The following is a 22,237-nucleotide window of genomic DNA, read 5'->3' on the forward strand; positions in this document are numbered from 1 at the left end:
TCCCTGCATCCTATTGGCCTGAAGCCCTTGCCACTGCTACCTGCTTAACCAATTGTCTCCCCACCAAGGCCTTACATTTCCAAACTCCCCTTGACACTCTCAAATCACACCATGAGATTTCCTCTTCGCATTCTCTTCCTCCTCGGGTTTTTGGGTGTGTTGTATATGTTCATTTACCCCCACGGAGTCATAACAAACTTGAACCCCGTGCTGTCAAATGTGTGTTTTTGGGATATGGCACTACACAGAAAGGATACCGATGCTTTGATCCCATCTCTCACCGGATGTATGTGACTTTAGACTGTGAATTCTTTGAGGATTCCTACTATTTTTCCCCGCTTCGATCTCAGGGGGAGAACCATAATGAGGATCTAAGCTGGCTCACGTTTCCTAGTTGGATAGATCCAAAAGAGCAAGTAGGTTACACCACCGACACTGCCTCTGACACACTTGATCATTCTTCTACTTTCCAGATCACTCCAGCTCTTGAGCATCCTAATTCTCCTCCTGAGGTAATTGGTAATACTTCTAATAATGTGATGATTGATGATGTTACTACTGAAGATGCAGAGTCCAATGTTGACACTAATAATGATCAAAGTGCTGAGATGTTTAACAGGTATGAATTACCTCCGAGAAGTACAAGGGGTGTTCCTCCAAAGAGATATGATTCAGAATACGAGGCAAAACGATCTCAATATCCTGTAGACCGAAACAATGTTGAATCCTTAGCTCAGACAGCATTAGCGTTCAACACTTCTCTGTACTCCAATAAAATACCGAGAAATGTGGCCCTTCAGGATCCTAAGTGGAAGAAAGCAATGGAGGAGGAAATATTTGCCCTTATGAAAAATAAGACTAGGGAAAAATGTGAGCTACCTAAAGGAAAAAAGGCTGTAGGTTGCAAATGGGTGTTAACTATCAAATACCACGCAGATGGAACCATTAAACGTTACAAAGCTCGGCTAGTAGCAAAAGGGTACACTCAAACATATGGCGTACACTATTCTGAGACATTCTCACCGGTAGCCAAGATCGATACCATTTGAGTTCTTTTTTCAATAGCAGCAAATAAATATTGGCCCTTACATCAATTCGATGTGAAAAATGCATTCTTACATGGTGAACTCGAAGAAGAAGTATACATGAAACCTCCCCCAGGGTTCTCAGAAACATACAGCTCAAAAGAAGGGTGTAGACTCAAGAAAGCACTATATGGTCTCAAGCAATCTTCTTGTGCATGGTTTGGGAAATTTACATTTGCTATGAAGAAGTTCGGGTATAAACAAAGTAATTCAAATCACACACTGTTCCTCAAGAGAAGAAAAGATCGGATTACATGCCTAATCATTTATGTGGATGATATGGTGATCACAGGTAATGATGCAGATGAGATACGGGAATTAAAAGAGAAACTGTTAGGTGAATTTGATATGAAAAACTTGGGAATCCTAAAATACTTTCTTGGTATTGAGGTTCTACAATCAAAGAATGGAATTTTCATTAGCCAACGAAAGTACATCTTAGATCTCTTGGCAGAAACTGGCATGCTTGACTGTAAACTTGCAGACACACCTATTGCAACAAATCATGGGTTGCAGATAGTTGAAGGAGAGAAACTGATAGATCATGATCGTTATAAGAGATTGGTAGGGAAACTCATTTATCTTTCTCATACTAGTCCTGATATCGCATATGCAGTAAGTGTAGTCAGTAGATTCATGCACAAACCACAAATCCAGCACGTGACTGTCGTAATGCGAATATTAAGGTATCTGAAGAGTACAAGCAGCAGGGGACTTCTGTTTAGTAAAAATGATAATTTGGATCTCCTAGCCTATACAGATGCAGATTGGGCTGGTGATAGGGATGACTAAAAATCAACATCAGGGTATTTCACCCTTGTTGGGGGCAATTTGGTCACTTGGAAAAGCAAAAAACAGAAAGTAGTAGCACTGTCTAGTGTAGAAGCAGAATTTCGGGGAATCGCGAAAGGTATCACTGAAATTCTATGGATCAGGAAGCTTCTTTGGGAACTAAATTTTCCATAGAAAGGACCGTGTAACCTTTTTTGTGATAATCAAGCAGCCATCAGTATCTCCAGTAATCCAATACAACATGATCGCACAAAACATGTGGATCGACACTTCATCAAAGAGAAACTTGAGAAAGGGATTATTAATCTCCAGTTTGTTCATTCAAAAGAACAACGTGCAGATATTCTCACCAAAGCAGTTTCTGCAGGATCATTTGATAATGCTATATGCAAGTTAGGTCTCGCTGAACCATACGATCTAACTTAAGGGGGAGTGTAGGAAATCAGAAATATTTTCTAGGAAATCAGTATATTTTGTTTTTTAGGAACTATATTATTTAGTCCTTATTCTCTTACCTAAATTAGAAGGGTAATTAGTATATATAAACAAGGCTTGTAATTATTCAAAGATATACACAAAAAAAGGTATTTAGCCATTATCAAACCAAAAACGCTTCTGTCCAATTCTCAATATCTAGTTTCATTGGTATTTCCTGCTTAATTCAATGAACAACACGTTCTAGAGTCGCTTCATGTTCGTTTGATCGTATCATTCTGGTTTTCATATTCTTTAGTCCCTAGCCTATTGCTAAAGCTATTCTTGTGTGCATTAGAATATGTTTTATATTTTTGTGCATCCTAAATAACAATGGGGTATCCTTGTTTCAACCTATTTATCTTTGACATGATCTCAAAAGTCACAACTGATTATTTGGTGCTAAAATTACCCTGTAAATGACCAAATTATTAGCTCGTATACACATATTAAGCTTCCACAGAGCTCTTGTGTAAGTTGATGTGATAGTCTGATAGATTATAACATATATATTGAGACATCAGTCATTAGATTAAATTTTTAGTTGAATCAGTTCTGATAATTGAGGTCTCAATATATGTTATTTGTAACGGTAAGCAGCTATTAGGTTTCTTTCCTAGTGTAGCTTTGTTTTCCACACAAGTGGCGTCTTGTATCTCATTCAGTAATTCTATTCTATGAAGGAAATGGTAAATAATTGTAGCATTCTTCTACTTTACATGTTTGCAAATTCTTCCAAGTTGTAAGACAAACATTCAATACTAGACGTTTCACTCTGCTCTCTTCATTTCCAGAAATGGACTCTAATCTTTTGCATATTTATTTTTCTAATCGGAAAAAATCTCTTTATTATTGTACAAAATAAGGGTAAGTTTTCGTACGTATGATCCTCAAGCTCCGCTTAAGCAAGAACAACTTAGTGGCATTGGGCTATCTAAATATTGTTGTTTATGCTAAGTAGCATCATAGTGTAAAAATACAGTGCCGTAATAGTCTTGAAATGGATTTTTTGGCCTATATACAAATGATTTTGTGGTCAATGCAACTTATATTTCGGTTGCAATAAACTCAAAAACCTTTATAATACGGTTGAATACGGTGATGGCGTTTTGTTTTTGTATGTATTGCACTTTTGAGATTTTTTATTCATTTCAAGGGGTTAGGAAATATTCGCAAAATTTATATATATAGCCTGTTTATTGTAAAGATTATTGAGGAAAATAATAAAAAAAATGAAGGATAAGAGGAGGGAAGAGTGAGTCTATCTTGTAACTTGTTTTATACTAAATTAATTAATAAACATGATAAATACTTCTTGGTTAGTTAAGTATAAAGAAAACAGAAGAAATTTAAGAGCAGTCATTAATTAACATGAAATTTATACTAGAATAATTAATTGCAAATTAACATGAATTTTTAGTCGCAAAGAAATATTTCCTATCGAAAAGTGTAGTAAAATTGAGGAGACTAGGAATATTACTCAAATAAAGGGAAATTATGTTAAAAGTATTTACTATCTTAAATCTAAATTCCACCTATTTCTAGAAGAAAGAAATATGAATACATGAATATTTTGTCTACAATTTTTTCTCTACATCCCATTTATGTTCCATCAATCAAAAGGTCTCTAACAGAATCGGATTTTGCCTTAATCGGAGAGCAAATACCATTTTTAAGATAAATTTCATATTCGATTTTCACTAGAAAATCATAATCAATCACTGTGATTTGTAAATCACCATATAAGACAAAAAAAAAACTTACTAACAAAATAAGCAAAATACAAAGATAAATTACAATTTAAAAAATGTCACCCTATTAAATCTCTCCAAATGGATGTAATTTGTCAAGTTGACAAATAACAGTTATTAACCTATAAACTAAAGTTGCTGGATTTTCACCAAGTTCTCTCCTCCCCATAGCTTGCCATGTAATTAAAGAAAAGCTAATATGATTGTTAAAGCTAATTTTACTTGACAAATCTAATTGCCCTCTAAAACCCGTTACATGAAAAATCAAAATCCCATATTTGTAAAACTTTTTTCCACTTAAAAACATATCCCAAATTAATAGGTTAAGTAGAATCAATTAGAAAAGATCCAAAAATAATCCAACGGTTAATATTAATCCCAAAATTATAATTGGTATCGTCTATTGCATATGCAATGCAAGAGTACCTACTTGTCGTCTAAATTAATGAAATGTTATATATTTAGTAATAAGCTAACCACAGTTTCTAATTAATGCTAATTTCATTTTCATTTACTCTTAAGTCTTTTATTTCTCATTAGGTATGACCGTGTGGTCCATTCTTATTATACATTTTTAGTAACGATTCATTCATTCCTCACTTAACTTTGAATTTTTTGCACTTAAGTTCACATAATTATATTCTATACTAATTAAACTACAACTTTTTTATATAAATTCATCAACTTAATGTCAAATTCTATTTTCTTTATGCTATTTTTCGTGTTTTAGTTATCTAAACATTGAGATTAATAAATTTAATTTATATACATACATATATATACATATATTCGGGTTTTCAAAATGGGAAGGAGTCCGTGTTGTGTGAAAGAAGGGATGAATAGAGGAGCTTGGACGGCAATGGAGGATAAGATTTTGATTGAGTACATTAATGCTCATGGTGAAGGAAGATGGAGAAATCTTCCTAAGAGAGCTGGTAAGAAATTCATTTATATTTTTATTTTATATTCTGGTAATGTTAGAGAATCATAATATAATAGATGAGAAAAAGAGAAAAATAATATTTCTGCATATCATAAAGGTGAGAGAGAAAATATATAACATTTAAATTAACCTATGATTTTGATCAAGAAAATCATTGGTTTTAATTATTTATTTTAGATTTGAGTAAGGTTAGAGAATCAACATAGATAAGAGGAAAAATAATCAATTCTTTATATTTTCATAAAAGTGAAAGATAAAGTCATTAATACATTTAAGATTTTGATCTAAGAATTCGTTGATTTATTTATTTTAGAGTCAGATAAGGTTTGAGTATCAATATAAATAATAGGCAAAAAAGAAAAACTAATTCTTCATATTGTGATAATGGTGAATGAGAAAATAATGTTTAATAATTTCACTAACCCATAATTTTGACCATGAAAATCATTTTTGATTAATTACTCTTAATTTAATTCATTGTTAATTAACTTTTTTATTTTGTGATTGGTGAAATGAAATGATGCTAAATATAATAATGTGTATTGTAATATGAATAGGTTTGAAGAGATGTGGAAAGAGTTGTCGATTGCGGTGGTTGAATTATTTAAGGCCGGATATTAAAAGAGGCAACATTACTCCTGATGAAGAAGAACTCATCTTAAGACTTCATAAGCTTTTGGGAAATAGGTATATATTCACTATTACATTATTATTCATTAATTCTACAACATATATACTACCTACTAATTACTTGAAAATTATTAGACTATTATATAATACAATACATTTAAATAAATAAATTTTCCTCCCTTATTCAATATTAATTTCGTAAATTCTTCTCTTATTCTTCTTTTGTACCATTTAATTTGAACTTTATTTCTATTTAAAATTATCACACTTATGCTGCATAATTTTCTCTTTTGGTAATAGATCAATAATGATCCTTATAATTCTTTTTAAATACCATCCACTAATTCACTTTTTTAATTTCGCGCAAATAAAATTATGGGAAAGAAGTATATAACTGACTCTAGAGATAGGGATAAAAGAACCATCTTACTAATGACTTATGAAATTTTCTTTTTCTTTTTTTTTTAATTTTTGCATATATACCTTCATATCTTTATATAATAAGCATTATATTTACCATCATATTTATATCTTTTATACAAACTTATGTATTGGAAATGGATGAACGAGAATAAGAATTCATGTTAAGAATTGTTGAAATTGATTTATTAGTTTATATAATTGATTTTAAGATTTTGAAATTAAAGCTTTGATATCGTTTAAATACATGTTCTATATCAATATTTTTCAAATTGAAATTTTGAGTTATAGGCCATGGCATTTGAATATGTAGGTGGTCACTCATAGCAGGAAGGTTACCAGGTAGAACAGACAATGAAATCAAGAACTATTGGAATACCAATTTGAGCAAGCGATTGAATGCAACCAATGATCAAGCCACTAACCATAACCCAAAAAAATCCCAAAATGATTCGACGAAAAAGAGGAAAAAATCATCAATCATGGACACACCGAAGCCATCCAATGTACAAGCTATAGAGTCTAATGTAGTTCGGACCAAGGCAGTCCGATGCACCAAAGCTTTTATAAACCCGCAACCACAATCACAACCACAACTACAACCAATACACACAAACAATATTACATTAAATGATAATCATAACTACTCATGGACAAGACAAGAGGAAGAGTATAATAAAATGTCATCGGATTTTATGATGGAAAATAATGTTAATATGGGGGATTTTAAGCTAATATCAGAGCTACTTACAACGGATTTAATGGATATATGTGATTTTGGTAATGAATCTATGAGTGGTGGTAGTGATTTATCATCTAATTCTGAAGATGATCCTTTTATTTTCTCTCAAGAATTGCTTGAAGATTGGCTTGGAGATAGCCAACTTATATGACTAATTATGTTTCTTGGATTTAATTAACTTGTAATAATGATTGTTATTATTTCTTAATCATGGTTGCTTATAACGTTATAATAAGATTCTTCGTCTTTCTACTGTCTTTCTAATTTTGCTATATATACTATTTTCGTTCGTCTTATATAGTTTGATATCTACATGGCTACACGTTATAATATTACAATAAAATCTAAATTTTTTATTATTATTATTATTGCATCAAGAACATGACCTCATGTGTAATATTCTGCTAAAATATTTTTTAAAATTTATTTACAAATAACTAACTAGTAAAATTAAGGGGACATAAAGTTAGAAATTAGTCGTATATTGATAACAATCAACTAGACATCATTTCAAAAAAATAAAAAAAAAAACTAGACATCAATTTTTCGATGTCATATGATTCAAATTCACACATTTGGCTCAAATCATTATCGCATCTACAATAATTTGTATTATTTTCAATTTCATATGAAAATAACATCAGAATGCCAATTGGTAAAATTGAGTCAAACAATAATATGATTAATTTTGATTGTACATCATCAATATCATTATTATTGGATTTGTTATGAATGTACTTAATAATTTTTATGTAGATATTATATGACTTTTTTATCATTTAATTATTTTTATTTTTAAAAATTATACATGTGTTTTATTTTTAGAGATATATAAAAGACAAAGACATCATTTTCGTCATATAGTTTTTGTTATACATTTAAAGAATTATAATACATATTTAAAAGTATTAAGACTCAAAAATTAATTTAAAAGCTATACAAAAAGAATAAAAATTAAAGAACAAAAATGTATTAATGTCCCATTAATTACAACCTATTAGACTATTTGAATTTCCAAAATATATAATTACCTACACACTAAACTCTACATGGTTTAAGAGCGTCACTTAATTATGTTGAAAAATATTCATCGAAAAGATTGATGTAATTTTAGTTAATTCCAAGCTAAATTGCACAACAGTATGATACGACTTTTTTTAATTGTTACCAAATATTCAATTTCTGTTATAATATATTATTTTCAGTAGAAAAATTAAAGTGAAATCACAGGTAAAAGTAGTTTAATATTCCGGGACAAAGGAGATATTGTAAAAAAGTTTTGTTATTAGTTGAGAAAAAGTTGCTACAATTAATTAAGGAGTTACCAAATTGGATAAGTATCTCAATTTACAAACTTCTTTTTCACATGATTTCTTCAAAAGGTTCCAATATGACATTTTTGAGTCCTTTACTACACTAGTTGGGTGCCGCGTCTTACACACGCGGTCTCTCAAATTACACTATCGAATTTAATAATGATATTTTATATATTTTTATTGTTTATAATAAAAAAATAAAATAAAATATCAATGTTTTGCAAAGGTGTGGTGGATGCAAGTATTGAAGGTGTATAAAATAAGTAAATATTTTTAGTGCAATAGATGAGTGAAATAGAAAAAATTGTTGAAAGACTTGCTAATAGTACCAATGACTATTCAACACACTAAAATACAACAGACAGTAGACATTAATACAATAGATCTGTTATTCACCATTTTAATTGATTAAACTAATACATGAATTAAATAATTTGGCAGATCAAAGACTCGAAGTTGTGCATGGTCTTTTGGAAAAAATTGAATTATTTTATGGCTATTTTAGATATTAATGAGATACACCAGCAAGACGATAAATCCACGCAAAAAATTGATGTAAATTATGAAAAGAAAACTAATGAACAAAGATGAAGGATTTAGATGAAAATCAAGGATGAAAAAAGGAAAAGAAAATGTAGTGGGTAACCAAATGAGGAAGAGAAGGATTCAGATGAAATAAAGGAGAAAAAATGAGTTTTTGAGCAAAAATATGTGATGATGTGGAGAATATTACAATGACTAGGCAATTGACATGGCAGCTTAGCGGCTAAAACATTATTCATTTGCAAAATGTGAATAATGTCAAACTTTTAGCAACATTTTAATAGATAATAGATAATAAATATATATAACTCTAAAAGAAATCTTATTTTTTCTAAAAAAATATTTAATATGAAATAATTTATCTTTATTAGCTTAAATAATTGAAGTGAAGTTAGTAAAACTAACAACTCAATGTAGAGCAGGTATTGTAAATGTATTTTTTTTAATAAAAATAAACTTTGTCATATTTGTTTCAAATTTTAGTTTAGAATATAATAATATGATTGGTTTGTAAAAGCAACTAAGCCACCTTGATCAAGAAAACAGCTCTTGTTGGTATCAAAAGGCTTGACAATTACTACAAACATTATCATGCTATATTGCTATGCACTCATCATAACTGCACTTAAACTTAGTCTATGGATTCGTGCACATTTCAGGCCTGCTAGGGTCTTGTCAAGTTAATGACATAACATATCATCACTTTTCATTTTCTAATCACACTTCTAACTTCATGGAACATAAAGCTTAACAACCAAGGACCACACAATAACCTCGATAAGTATAAAAACTTGACCATATCAGAACACATCAGGCAGTGCCTACAGCCTACACACACAATAAAGAGATATATTTGAAGACCCAAAAGGAAAATAAAGGTAGGGTGTTGCTATTTTTCGCCATCCCTTTTTATTTTTTCGCCACCCCTCTAAAATTACTTAATTGCCCCTGGATTTAAAAGAATTACAAAAATGCCATTGGAGTTAAAACATAATTAATAAATGTAAATCACGCTTAATAACACTATTAAGAATTTAATGCGGATGATTTGTCTATATATATCGAATTCTGAGATGCGTTTGAAGTACGAATTCAAACACGGTACTATCTCTCTAAAAACTGGTACTATCTCTCTAAAAAGTGTTAAAGAAGTTGTAAGGCGTAGTTGGTTGAATATGGCTAACGAAAGCGACTATGAGTCGGATGCGGTACGTAAAATTGCTGTTCGAAAAAAAAAAAAAAAAAAAACAAGTCGCACAAATCTAGGCGACTGAACCATGGTTCAGTCGCACAAATCTGGGCGACTAACCCATGGTCCAGTCGCACAAATCTGGGCGACTGAACCATGGTCCAGTCGCCCAGTTTTGTGCGACTGGACCATGGTTCAGTCGCCCAGATTTGTGCGACTGGTTTTTTTTTTTATTATTTTTTATTTTTTTTAATTTTTTTTATTTACGTATTAATGTTTTTTTAAATTATTATTATAATTATTGTTAGTATTATTATTGTTGTTGTCATTATTATAATTTTTATTGTTGATATTTTTATTTTTTAAATTTTTTAATATTTTAATTTACGTAATTTATTTATTTATTTAATTATTTATTTATTTATTATTGTTATAATTATTATTATTGTTGTTGTATTTGTTGTCATTATTATTACTATTATTATTATTGTTATTATTTGTCTTGTCATTATTTATTTATTTTAAATGTTTTTAAATTTTTTTATTAACGTAATGTTTTTATTATTATTAAAATTATTATTGTTATTGTCATTATTAATTTGATTTATCGTTATCTATTTATTTATTAATATTATTATTATTATTATTATTATTATTATTATTATTATTATTATTGTTGTTGTTGTTGTTGTTATTATTAATCCAAATATTATTATTGTAGTCATTAATGTACTTAATTTATATCATTTCAAATGTGCAGGAGTTTGAAAATTTTGGAGACAACGTAGACTACTCCGGTCGCTTTGTTACGGATGGGGAATTTATCTCCATAGATGAGTTACATAGTTGGGCCGATGCGATAGCAATAACAATCGGTTTTCAATTTACACGTGCTTCTTATAAAAAGAAAGAAGGACGTTCCAGAGTTAGTTGTTATTTAAGATGTCACCGCTATGGTAAACTTAGGGGTGATGTAGATAATGTAGATAATGCTGCCCGACCTGGTTCTAAAAGTAGGAGTTGCGGGTGTAAATTTATGATTGTAAGAAGTAGTCGTAAACCAGGAGAAAGACCTTGGACGGTAAGGGTGTGTCCTGGTGAAAAGGGAAAACATAACCACCCGTTCTTGGTGTACAGAGATGGTCATGTAAGGGCGAGGATTAATGTAGATATTCGAGAGCGCATACGACAGCTTAGTGCAACCGGCCTTTATTATGAATTCTATTAGAGATAATTTTCCTGGTTTTTATGCTAGTATGAATCAGATATATAATATTAGGCAATCAATAAGGAGAGATGAAATGGAGGGCAGGACTCCCCTTCAACACTGTCTTCATATGGCCACAGAACATAATTATGTGGTCTGGACAGAGTTGGATAATGACGGGCACTTGAGCAGACTTTTAATTGCAAATCCTACTTCAATCCAAATGATACGTACGTGGCCGTATGTTGTGCTGATAGATACAACGTACAAAACGAACAAACCAAAGTGGCCACTATGTGAAGTGATCGGAATGACGCCAACAAATCACAACTTCTTGGTTGCGTTTTGTTTGATGCGAGATGAGGCGGCTGTGTCGTACTCGTGGGTGCTGCAGGGATTGAGAGATATTTTCGGCACTGCTCAGACTCCTAGCGTCATTGTAACCGATCGTGACGAAGGTTTATCTGCAGCTATTCGTGACGTCTTCCCAGGTAAAAACGCTTTGTGAGTTCATTATTGTGGTTATATCTATTGATAATGTCTTAATTACGTTCACTGTTTTGTTTAATGTAGATGTACGTCATTTGTTATGCACCTGGCATATTGGCAACGATGTTGAGAACATGGTGGACAAGTTGTGCGGCGGCAAGAAAAATCTACAAGGGCAGTTATTCAGGAAAAGTAGATGGAACCCCTTGGTTGAAAGTGCTACAATCCGGGAATATGAAAAGAGATGGGAAGGGATCGTCAGTAAGTGGTCGGTTAGGAACCGAAGGGTCGTTCGGTATTTGACTGGAACATGGATTCCACTTAGAGAGAAATTTGTGCGTGCGTGGACGAATGATTGTTTACACTTGGGTAACCATACTACCAGCAGAGTGGAAAGCCAACACTCGTCTTTTAAGTATTACCTTGGTAGCGGTAATAGCTCATTCGATACCCTTTTCAAAAGGGCGCACGCACAGATTACAAATCAACAAGCTAAAATCCGACAATCGCTACAGGAATCCATGACTTCTGTACCAAGAACGCTACGACAGTATTTCTTTAGACCTCTATATCGCCACGTGTCTCTCTATGCCTTGGAGCAGATCCAGAATGAGTTTAACCGCATGTTAGAACTGGGTGATTTTGTATTGAACAAATGCGGTTGTGTACTTCAAAAAACCCATGGATTGCCGTGTGCATGTTATTTACAAATGACAATTTTGCGAAAGATCTTGACACAAATTTCACTACGAGGATTATGCTGTGGAATAATCTACGCGGGGCACACCCACCAATAAATAACACCGCTGACGATGCTGTAAATTTAGATACTCCATAGAATTTATACACGACATTCATTAAAAGTTGTATATAATCCATAATTATACTACAGTGTGTGGTGTTAACAATTTATTTATTTCTTTGATTAATAGGAGGAATTTATAATGCTGGTAGACAAATATACATGTATATGTGTGATGTGGGTTAGTGTGTATATTTATGTAAATTAAATGCAATCATTGACGAAAATAAATGCAATAAATAATGTAAAATAGTTTCAGTACAGACTATTCAGGGCCTTGCCCTTGATCAGTTTGCCATTCATCATATAAATCTCTACAATCATTAAGGTATATTTCTAACGCATGTCGTTGACGGGAGTTCAAATCCGCAATCCGCGTAGGTAGTCTTGCCACTGGAGAGAATCGACTGGCCCATTCTTTCGCGAACTGAAAACACAAAAGGACAATGTGCGTTATTAATTGATTAAAAAAAAACTTGAAAAAAAATTGATAATAAAACTCACGTAATCAGATCTGCTCTGACCAGGACCAGGACCGGAAGCCAGCAATTCGTCTCGGGATATGTACGGGTGCGAGCACACTCTAAACCATTCAACGTAATTAGGTTCAGTCTCTGAAGGAACAGTAGCCCGTCGAAGTCCCTGCTCTACAAGGCGGGCACTGTAGGGGAACCTACTCCACGCCTCCACAAATGCAGCAGCAGAAGAAGGAAAGGTCACGGAGTAGGTTCCGTGTGCCGGTCGAAGAGCCTTGGCTGGTCTAATAGGAGCTGGAGAAATAGACTGCACGAACCTAATCTGTCGCAATGCCCGCTCCGGCAAATACACCTCCACAACATCAAAGCAGGTGATACCCCCGATGACTGTGGTGCGTGGGTGCTCATTCAGCAACGCAGCAACAGAAAAATTGTAGGGAGTCCATTCAACCTGCAAACAGGCCAAGTTAAAAAAAAATTTCCTACAAATAAAAAACAACATGCATGACAAAATGTAATGTAAAATACCTGAGTCTCTGTCATTGAGTCCAGAACCTTGCGGAACTCCATCAACCTGTCCAGCTCACGACCTACTTTCTTCGGCGTCCACATCTCCGCCCTAGTCATGTTTGGCACATCATTTCGGCGAGGATGAGGGCGGAAAGCGGGGAAGTACTCATAGATCCATGTCTGGAGCAATGTGAGACATCCAGCAATGGTCTTGCAACCAGCCCTAGATGCCATTCCGAGCTGCCTGTACAAGAACGCCAAGGTCACCGCACCCCAGGCCACGTTCTGTTCATCGTCGTTGACGACAACTATCGGGTGAGGTCGCATGCCAGTCCTGGTCTTATCCGCCAACAAGGTAGAGCCGATGACAGCCATGTAGTACGCTGTGGTCTGGGTATCCAAGGCCTGCGACCTATGACACAGCCGCATCAGTTCAGCAACGCTTATGCATCCGCTGGTGAATGAACCTTTACGTCGAAGCTCAGACAGAGGCTCGCCGACCAGATTGGTGATACCAACCTCCCACTCCGCCTCCGAAGGCTCAGCCGGCAGAGAACCATCAATAGAAATGCCCAATATGCGTTGCACGTCGTGCAACATAATCGTCATCTCTCCCCAGGGCATGTGAAAGGTGTTTGTATCCGGCTGCCACCTCTCGACGAACGCCGATATCAAAGCAGAGTCGATGTGCAGGTGCATAATGACCGGTAGTCGACCGAGGGAAGTGGAAGGTAGAAAATCGACTAGCTCATCGGACATATCCCTCAGTCCGATGATGGACTCCACCGGTCTCTTCCTAATACGGCACTCCAGAATCGGAGGCGTACGCTCGGAGCCGTCATAAATAAGTTTAGCTATGTGCCCGCCATAGCTAGGGATCAGTCGCGTATCTGTCGGCCCCACGGGCTGGGGTGATGTCACTAACCAGTCCGTGTTAGTGGACTGTGAGGACCTGCCCCGTGGCGGCTCATTATCGACAAAACTTCCTCCTGCACGCTCAGATGCGGCGGAAGAACTCGGGGCGCCACGGGCAAATCTGCCGTCGGGGCCACGAACTATAGTCCAGTCCAATGGGGCAAGCTCAGGAGCTTGGAACTGAATATCATCAGCATCATTATCATCATCACTATAAACCCCCCAACTAATATGGAGGCTATCAGCCTGGTCATCAAAATGAGTACGCACTTGGTTCAGCGTACTCGACCTTTGGGCCTCACTGTGTCTGGCCGCCTCTTCCTGCCTAGCCCTCCTAGCAGAACCCGTGACCCCCCTCTCATGCGGGTCCCCTCTGAGTAAGGTAGGCCTAGAACTATTACCTCTCAACAATTGCCTAAAAAAACCCTTTCCTTTTCCTTGATTACCAGCCATTTTCTACAATTTTTTACGGTTTCATTCAATATTATAAATAATAATATTTCTAAAAACATAATAATCATAAATAAAATATGGAAAAAAATAACATAAAAAACAAAATAATTAATTAATAATACAAACATAAACAATTATATAACAACAAAAAATTAAATTATTATTAACTATCACAATAACAGTAATAACATAAAAAAAAATTATATTTATAATAATAATCACCTTTTTTTAAAAAAAAAACAAAAAAATTATTAATAATAATCACCTTCTTTTTTCCAAAATTAAGTACAATATTAACATTTTATTAAAAAAAATATATAAAATTATTAATAATAATCATGTTTTTTTTTTATATTTCAAAATTTAAAATTATTATTCCTAAATAAACGGAAAAAAAAACAAATTTAAAATAAATAAATAAATAAATTATTTACAATATTAACATTTTATTAAAAAATATATATAAATTTATTAATAAAAATCAGGTTTTTTTTTTAAATTTCAAACTTTAAATATATTTTTCCTAAATATAAGGAAAAAAAAAAAAAAATATATATATATATATATATATATATATATATATATATATATATATATATATATATATATATATATATATATATATATATATATATATATAATAATCAGTTTTTTTTTTTAAATTTCAATTTTTAAATTTATTACTCCAAAATATACAAAAAATTAAAAAAAAAAAAAAAAAAAAAAAAAGAAAATGAGTCGCCCAGATTCGGGCGGCTGGACCCCGGTTCAATCGCCTAAAATTAGGCGACTGAACCGGGGTCCAGCCGCCCAGATCTGGGCGACTCATTTTCTTTTTTTTTTTTTTTTTCCGTAAAATATAAATAACATATATATACACTTACTAAAAAATAAATAAATAAATATTACAACATACAAATTTAAACTAATAATTTATAAAACAAAACATAAACATATATTTAATAATAAATAAAAATAACAATAACAATAATAATAATAATAAAATTAATAATAACAACATTAACATATATTTAATAATACAAAATTAACAATCACAATAATAATAATAATAAAATTAATAATAATAACATTAACATATATTTAATATTAACAAAAATAACAATACAATAATAATAATAATTAAATTAATAATAATAAAATTAACAAAATACATACAGAAAAAATAAATAAATAAATAAAAAATTAGGAGTCGCCCAGATCTGGGCGACTCCTATTTTTTTTTTTTTTGGTGATTAAATTAAATTACAAATAACTTACCTCGATTGATAAATTCCGGATTGAACTTAATTTTTGCTCCCAAATTTTGCTTTTGTATGTTGGTTTTTTGTTGTGGTGAGAGTATTTTTAGTGTGAGTGTGGTTTATATAGAAAATTTTAGCTTTAATGGCATAATTGTAATTTTTTCAAAAACCAAGGGCAATATGGTAATTTACTAGGGGGTGGCGAAAAAATGAAAAGGGTGGCGAATTATAAGAATTGGGTAAAGGTATAGCATGTAAAGACCACATCTTAATCAAACACTATCAATTTATTTCATGTTTCCTTGTAACAAAGCCTCAAATTTCACATTCTGATAAAGAACCGAAAAGAGAAGCTTCTAAAAATGAAGTGTGCAGACCACCAGCATCAGAAAGAGTCTACACCTCTAGGCTTGGAGCAAAGTACAGACAGAACCACAAAGCAACATAAGAGTTCAATATTTCAATAACCAAATATATAAAGCCTAGTTTGAGCACTGCTAGCAGGTATCAAGCACAATGTCAAAATCATGAGAACTCAAGTAGTTGCGTTCCCAAAACCTACAATGTATTCACCACTCCAGCTTGGCAATTTTTACCAAATGCACAAATGATGTGCCAATTAGCGTTATAACTTTTGAAATAACAAGAACAATACATTCTTGATTTACCTACAATAATCTCTACTTTTGTGGCTTTACACAGTACAAATAAAATTTTAGCATACCTTTAATCCAGGGACATAATTTGCAGTCTTGAAATAGTTTCTTTCCTTTCCCATAAAAACCCATATGCTGAAAGCATAGTAATCCAAGAAACAAAAGTATTATTTGCTATTTCACCAAGAACACTTGGTGAAATTAGATCTTAGCATAAGCTACTTTAGGTAAAGAGTACTTAGTATCATATTTCAATGTTATTGTTAAAAAATATTTACAATTAAATGTCATCATAAAAGCCATCGAAAAGTCATCACAATTCTGAATGCCAAGAAGCACAATATTGCATTAGACTGGATGCAACAAGACCTAAAATCACACATGAACTGATCATGCAATATTATGCTCAGAAGTTAGAAGTTAAAGGTAAATACACCCAAGCGATTCCTATCTTGTCTACACATGAACTGATCATGCAATAGTCCCAACAAGAGGCATTAAATCATGGGAATCGGACGCAACAATAGTGGGGAACAACTCATAGAAAAAGAATATTGGATCAATGTATGATACATGGTTTGAAACAACTATAGGAGCTACCTCTCGAGGTGCTAGCTTTCCTTTCTGTTGTATCCATTGCATTGGTAGCTACAACAATACACACAATTTCTAAATTTTAGCCAAACTAAACATTATAAGAGCAATATCTTACTACATCATACTTCATAGTATTGAATTGCTTAACACACAAGAAAAAAGAAAAATGCAAGGGCAATTGGCATCATTTCATTAGATAATTAAAGAGAAAACAACAAAAATGTCCAGGACATTGCTTACCCCATTGACCTAATTGAGATTTTTTAATTCAAGGAACAAACCCAAAGGAACATAGGCAGTATGAAACAATTTGGAGAAAACATGTTCATAAACATTATCTAAAATCATAGCTAAAACTAAAAGGGAAAGTAATGATAAAAACCACATCTTTTTTTACCCATAAAGCAATCTTGTTCACTATCAGACTCAAATATTTATTTATTATAATTTAAAATTTAATTAAATATAATTGTAATAATATTATGTGTGAATTTTAAAATATAATTGACTTATTAATTAAAAATTAAAATTTATTAAATCTATTTAATAATATTAACTGAAAATATATAATTTAATTTAAAGATCACTTTAAAAATATTTTTGAAACTCACCACAAACCTTTTAAAATGGATCAAACTTCAATTAAATTATTTTAGTATATGACAACATTTTTATTTCCAGTTTCATCAAGTAAAGTTTCCATATTTTCAATTTCGGTCAAGCAAAATGATATGCTAAATATAGGTAGTTTAGATAAATATTCGAATTCTGGTGTTCAATGAAAAATATTTCCCAAACTGATATTATAGGTAATAAGGAGCATATTTTTTTTGATTTGGAGACTTCAAACCTCTACTTTTTATATTTTTCAAATTAGAACGTGTTCTTTAAAGGAGCTATATTTTCTAAAATTTGGAGCTTTAAACCTTTGATTTTTTTTAGAATTGCCTAAAATTTTTATCTCTAAGCTTAAAAAATTGATGAATATTGATAATTACAACTAACAATATTTGCCATAAGAAAACACATTTTCAAATACACACTATCCATCAATGTACTAGTCATTTACACTTTTTTTTGAGTTACAATTTTGTGCTTTTGTAATCATTATAACACAAGTATGAAATTATCGTAGTAGTATAATACTATATTATTTTGGTTAATCACTTAACCACTATTTTATTAATTTAAAAAAGTCGTTTTTAATCTATGATCAATGTTATATAATATAGCAAATAAGTATATTACCACCTTGAAAATGTTTTGTTTATAAGTATACATTGTATTGTATTGATAGAAAATACATTTATTTTAATGAACTTAAATATTTAGAATTTATACTATAAGAACATTTTAGAATCATTTTAACACTTTTTAGTTTTGGTTACCTAAAAATTTGGAGAGTAATACAATATTTATAGTAGAGATAAACAATATAGACCACACAGAGTCTAAAATATGTAGATATTCATCGCTTATTATGATATTCTCAAAAAATATACTTATTCTGAATAATTTTAAACACTATTTAAGTAAGAAACTTTTAGATGTTTAGTTTATATACTCTTAAGTGGGCTAATTAATCTTCTTCGTATAACCAAAATCAATGGGAACAATCCTTCATTGGCATACCCCTCGAATCCGCACATGTAATATATTTAAAAGAGATTTAAAATTCAATAAAACATAGAGCCACTAGCAATCTTGAGAATGCAAAAATTCCAAACCGGCCATTATTAAATAATCATAAATCCATAAAATATACTTCTCCATTCTCCAGAAATATAGTGCAAAACTTATAAAAATACTAAAATATGAATCATGAACAAAAACCTTGCCGGCAAATTGAATAAACCCTTTGTGTATCCAAGACTGAAAACTATCACCAAAACTTTAAACTAGGCCAGTGATCTCCTCAAGCAACAGAAATTGGATCTACAAGCTCCACTTCTTGACTCAGAACAGGAGCTCTAGCATATACCTCATCATCCTTTGGTGGGTGAATTGTAACAAGATCTGGGAGTGGCTTTGTTGGTCCCATCTTTCCTTTAGGGTCCCAATCAAGCATGATTTTCACTTTGATACCAATAACTCCCTGTGTTAAATGGTACAACATCAAATTAAAACTGAATGTAAAACAACCAAGAAAAATGAGAATGCATACAAAATACTCCATGTGTACCTAGTGAGATTGAATCAAAGAAAAAATGAGTTATTTTTAAGGAAAGTACGAGAAGTTGTAAAAATGTGATATTAAATGAAGAGAAAATGAATTTTGTGGCGGAAGTATGTAATAGAAAGAATACCTGTCGGAGAAGGACATGTCTAGTAGCTGAGTCGATGTACTTCTTAACTGGTTGACCAGAGGAGATCATGTAGCCGTCCTTGAATTTCATAGATTTTGCACGCTGTGCCCTCAGTTTTCCGCTGACAATAACCTATGCAGAGAACTCATGATGAGTTGTACTATTATAAAAGATGGGTGACTCATGCAAAGAGAAGACGATAAAATACACTAGGATTAGACTTAATATCAACATACCTCACAACCCTTGGCTCCACTTTCCATGACGAACCTCACCACACCATAGCAAGCCCTACAATAATCATGAATTCCACAGTAAACACAAATGTCATAAGCTAAAAAAAGACATTTATCGTCAATAAAAAACGATAACATGAACTAAACTACGCATTTCAAGTGCAGCAACAAATACACTAGACCAGTATCAGAAAATTTAACAGTAAAACACAATATTAAATACAAAAACAACCATGGTCATCAAATTGGAAAAGCTAACATGACGTACAACAAAAGCACATATCAGCCATATAATGTGCCCTCACTACAGTACTGCATGAAAATCAAAATTCTCAAGAGAGTTAGGCACTGAGGAACTTGATTTAGTCATCTTCCGACACAAGATTGGTATAAAAACACCAATCAGCTTTATAGATGACATGATGATAAGCTCAAACATCAAATATTCAAAGCTGAAACAATCAGGCTTGCTTGAAGAAATAAGCAGGTATACTGTTGTCATACAATTACTCCAATGTAAATTTATAGCATATAATTACACATTACAATGTACCTATTCCAATAAGAATACAAGAATAATATTGCCTTTGTCCCTATGAGTTCACACCTCTTACTTTTTTCATAGTAGTTTATTTAAGTTTGTTCCTTTGCAGCATTGACTCATCTGGGATCAGCATGGCAATGAACAGAAGAACCAAACACAGAACAAAACAAGAACTGCCAATTATTCATATTATTCTCAGAAGTTTTTTGTCCCATATTTTACAAGGAGATGGACTGGGAACTCATAAAATTTCATCAAGGCATACCACAGATCATGCATTATAATACTACCAACCTACGATAAATAGGACTACAACTTATAATGATCAATAGGGAATGCACATACATGGGAATTAAAACTAGGCATAACAATTTTCAACTTAGATGATTACCATCTTCAGAGATATCCATATAGCAGGATACTTCATGACAATCAATACATATCATGAAGAAAATAGCATGGAGGATTGATTTAATCTAGACGCCTTCCGACACAGAAAAGGAACTAAAGAACCAATCTTCTTTGTAGATGACAGTAGATGCAGAAACAGAGGAGGTTCAAATGAACCCAATAGCATTCAAGATAAATCACATACGGCAGAAAAATCCCATTACCAGATTCATACTTTCATGTTATCAACACAGCAACGTACAGAATCATTAAAAAAGCATAATTTTTTTACACCCTTAGCAAAGTTAAAAATAAACATACTCCCTCTGTTTCTTTTCAAATGTTCCATTTGCTTTTGGGTTACTATTAATCAATCACTCTTAATTTGTATTCTATTCATAATCCATGCATTAAAACATAGTCAAATAATCACTCACTTAACAGATGAAAATAAATCAAATTAAAAAACTATATAATCAACCAAACAATTACTAATTACATAAAGAACAGAGACAGAAAATATGTATATACCTTCGAACAGCAAGACCACCAAGGAGCTTGTAACGAAGAGATTCACACTGAGCAATAGCACAAAGCCCTCTGTTGTTAACCTTCTCAGCATACAACTCAACACTGTTCTCGGGAAACTTGAACCTTTTTTGCACAATCGATGTCAATTCTCTAATTCTTCTTCCTTTCTCACCTATTTCATTCATAAGACAACCACAAAACGCAGAAATCATAATCATAACTTAAAAAACGCAGAAACTATAATCTAAATACGCGGAATTCACGATCTAAAAACGCAAAAATACAAAAAACGCATAAAACACAACCAAAAAAACGTGAAATAAAAATCAATCAAAATATAAAGGAAAAGAGGAAATCACCAAGAACGTTTTGAGTGCGAGTAGCCCTAATGATGATTTCAGTTCGGATTGGGGTAACCCTAACTTCAACCCCAGAATAACCATCTTCAGCCAGTTCTCTAGTGAAAAATTCATGTAATTCAGCCCCGAATACTCCATCCAAGACGATTTTCCGTTTCTTGCTCATCTGAGTCGTCATAATTTCTCAGATGTAAGAAGGGTTAGAGAAGAAAAAAAGACCGTAAAATATTGAAACCCTAATTTTATCCTGCTGCCAAGAGGCCTTTTAAAAGAGAATAAATACAAATAATTAAGATACCGTATTTTTTAAAGACGGCTCTTAAGAGCTCAGCCTATTTTTCTTTTTTTATTAAATATCTTAATTTAAAAAAACTGTTGTTTTAAAAAAAATTGTAGAAAACTGCTTTCTTTTTGGAAAATGAAAAGTTTTCTGATTAACTACCTATCTCCAAGCAAAATAAAACATCATTTAGTAATAAATTAAATTTTTTTATTTTTTAAAAACAATTAAGGTTCATCAATGGTGGAAAACAGTGATGTTGAAGATAATAATTATGACTAATTTTTATGATATATTTGGGGTTATAACATAATATATTTTGGGTTATAACATATTATA

At 32.2% G+C, this 22,237-nt stretch overlaps 2 protein-coding genes across 2 annotated transcripts; one reads left to right on the plus strand and one right to left on the minus strand.

Moving 5' to 3' along the window:
• Positions 1 to 4,733: 4,733 nt before the first annotated feature.
• Positions 4,734 to 7,066, plus strand: LOC130816046 (transcription factor MYB1-like). Its single transcript, XM_057682617.1, has 3 exons — positions 4,734 to 5,037; positions 5,603 to 5,732; positions 6,409 to 7,066. The coding sequence occupies exons 1-3, from the start codon at positions 4,905 to 4,907 to the stop codon at positions 6,986 to 6,988; spliced, it is 843 nt and encodes a 280-aa protein (XP_057538600.1). The 5' UTR covers positions 4,734 to 4,904; the 3' UTR covers positions 6,989 to 7,066.
• Positions 7,067 to 18,956: 11,890 nt separating this feature from the next.
• LOC130815442 (40S ribosomal protein S3-3-like) lies at positions 18,957 to 21,867 on the minus strand. The gene is made up of 5 exons (XM_057681920.1): positions 21,619 to 21,867; positions 21,260 to 21,431; positions 19,795 to 19,849; positions 19,559 to 19,690; positions 18,957 to 19,347 (listed from the first exon to the last, which is right to left on the minus strand). Exons 1-5 carry the CDS (start codon positions 21,794 to 21,796, stop codon positions 19,168 to 19,170), a joined length of 717 nt encoding a protein of 238 aa, XP_057537903.1. The 5' UTR covers positions 21,797 to 21,867; the 3' UTR covers positions 18,957 to 19,167.
• Between the last annotated feature and the right edge of the window lie 370 nt (positions 21,868 to 22,237).

This window comes from Amaranthus tricolor, chromosome 6, assembly GCF_026212465.1.
Source record: "Amaranthus tricolor cultivar Red isolate AtriRed21 chromosome 6, ASM2621246v1, whole genome shotgun sequence".
NCBI classification, from domain to species: Eukaryota; Viridiplantae; Streptophyta; class Magnoliopsida; order Caryophyllales; family Amaranthaceae; genus Amaranthus; species Amaranthus tricolor.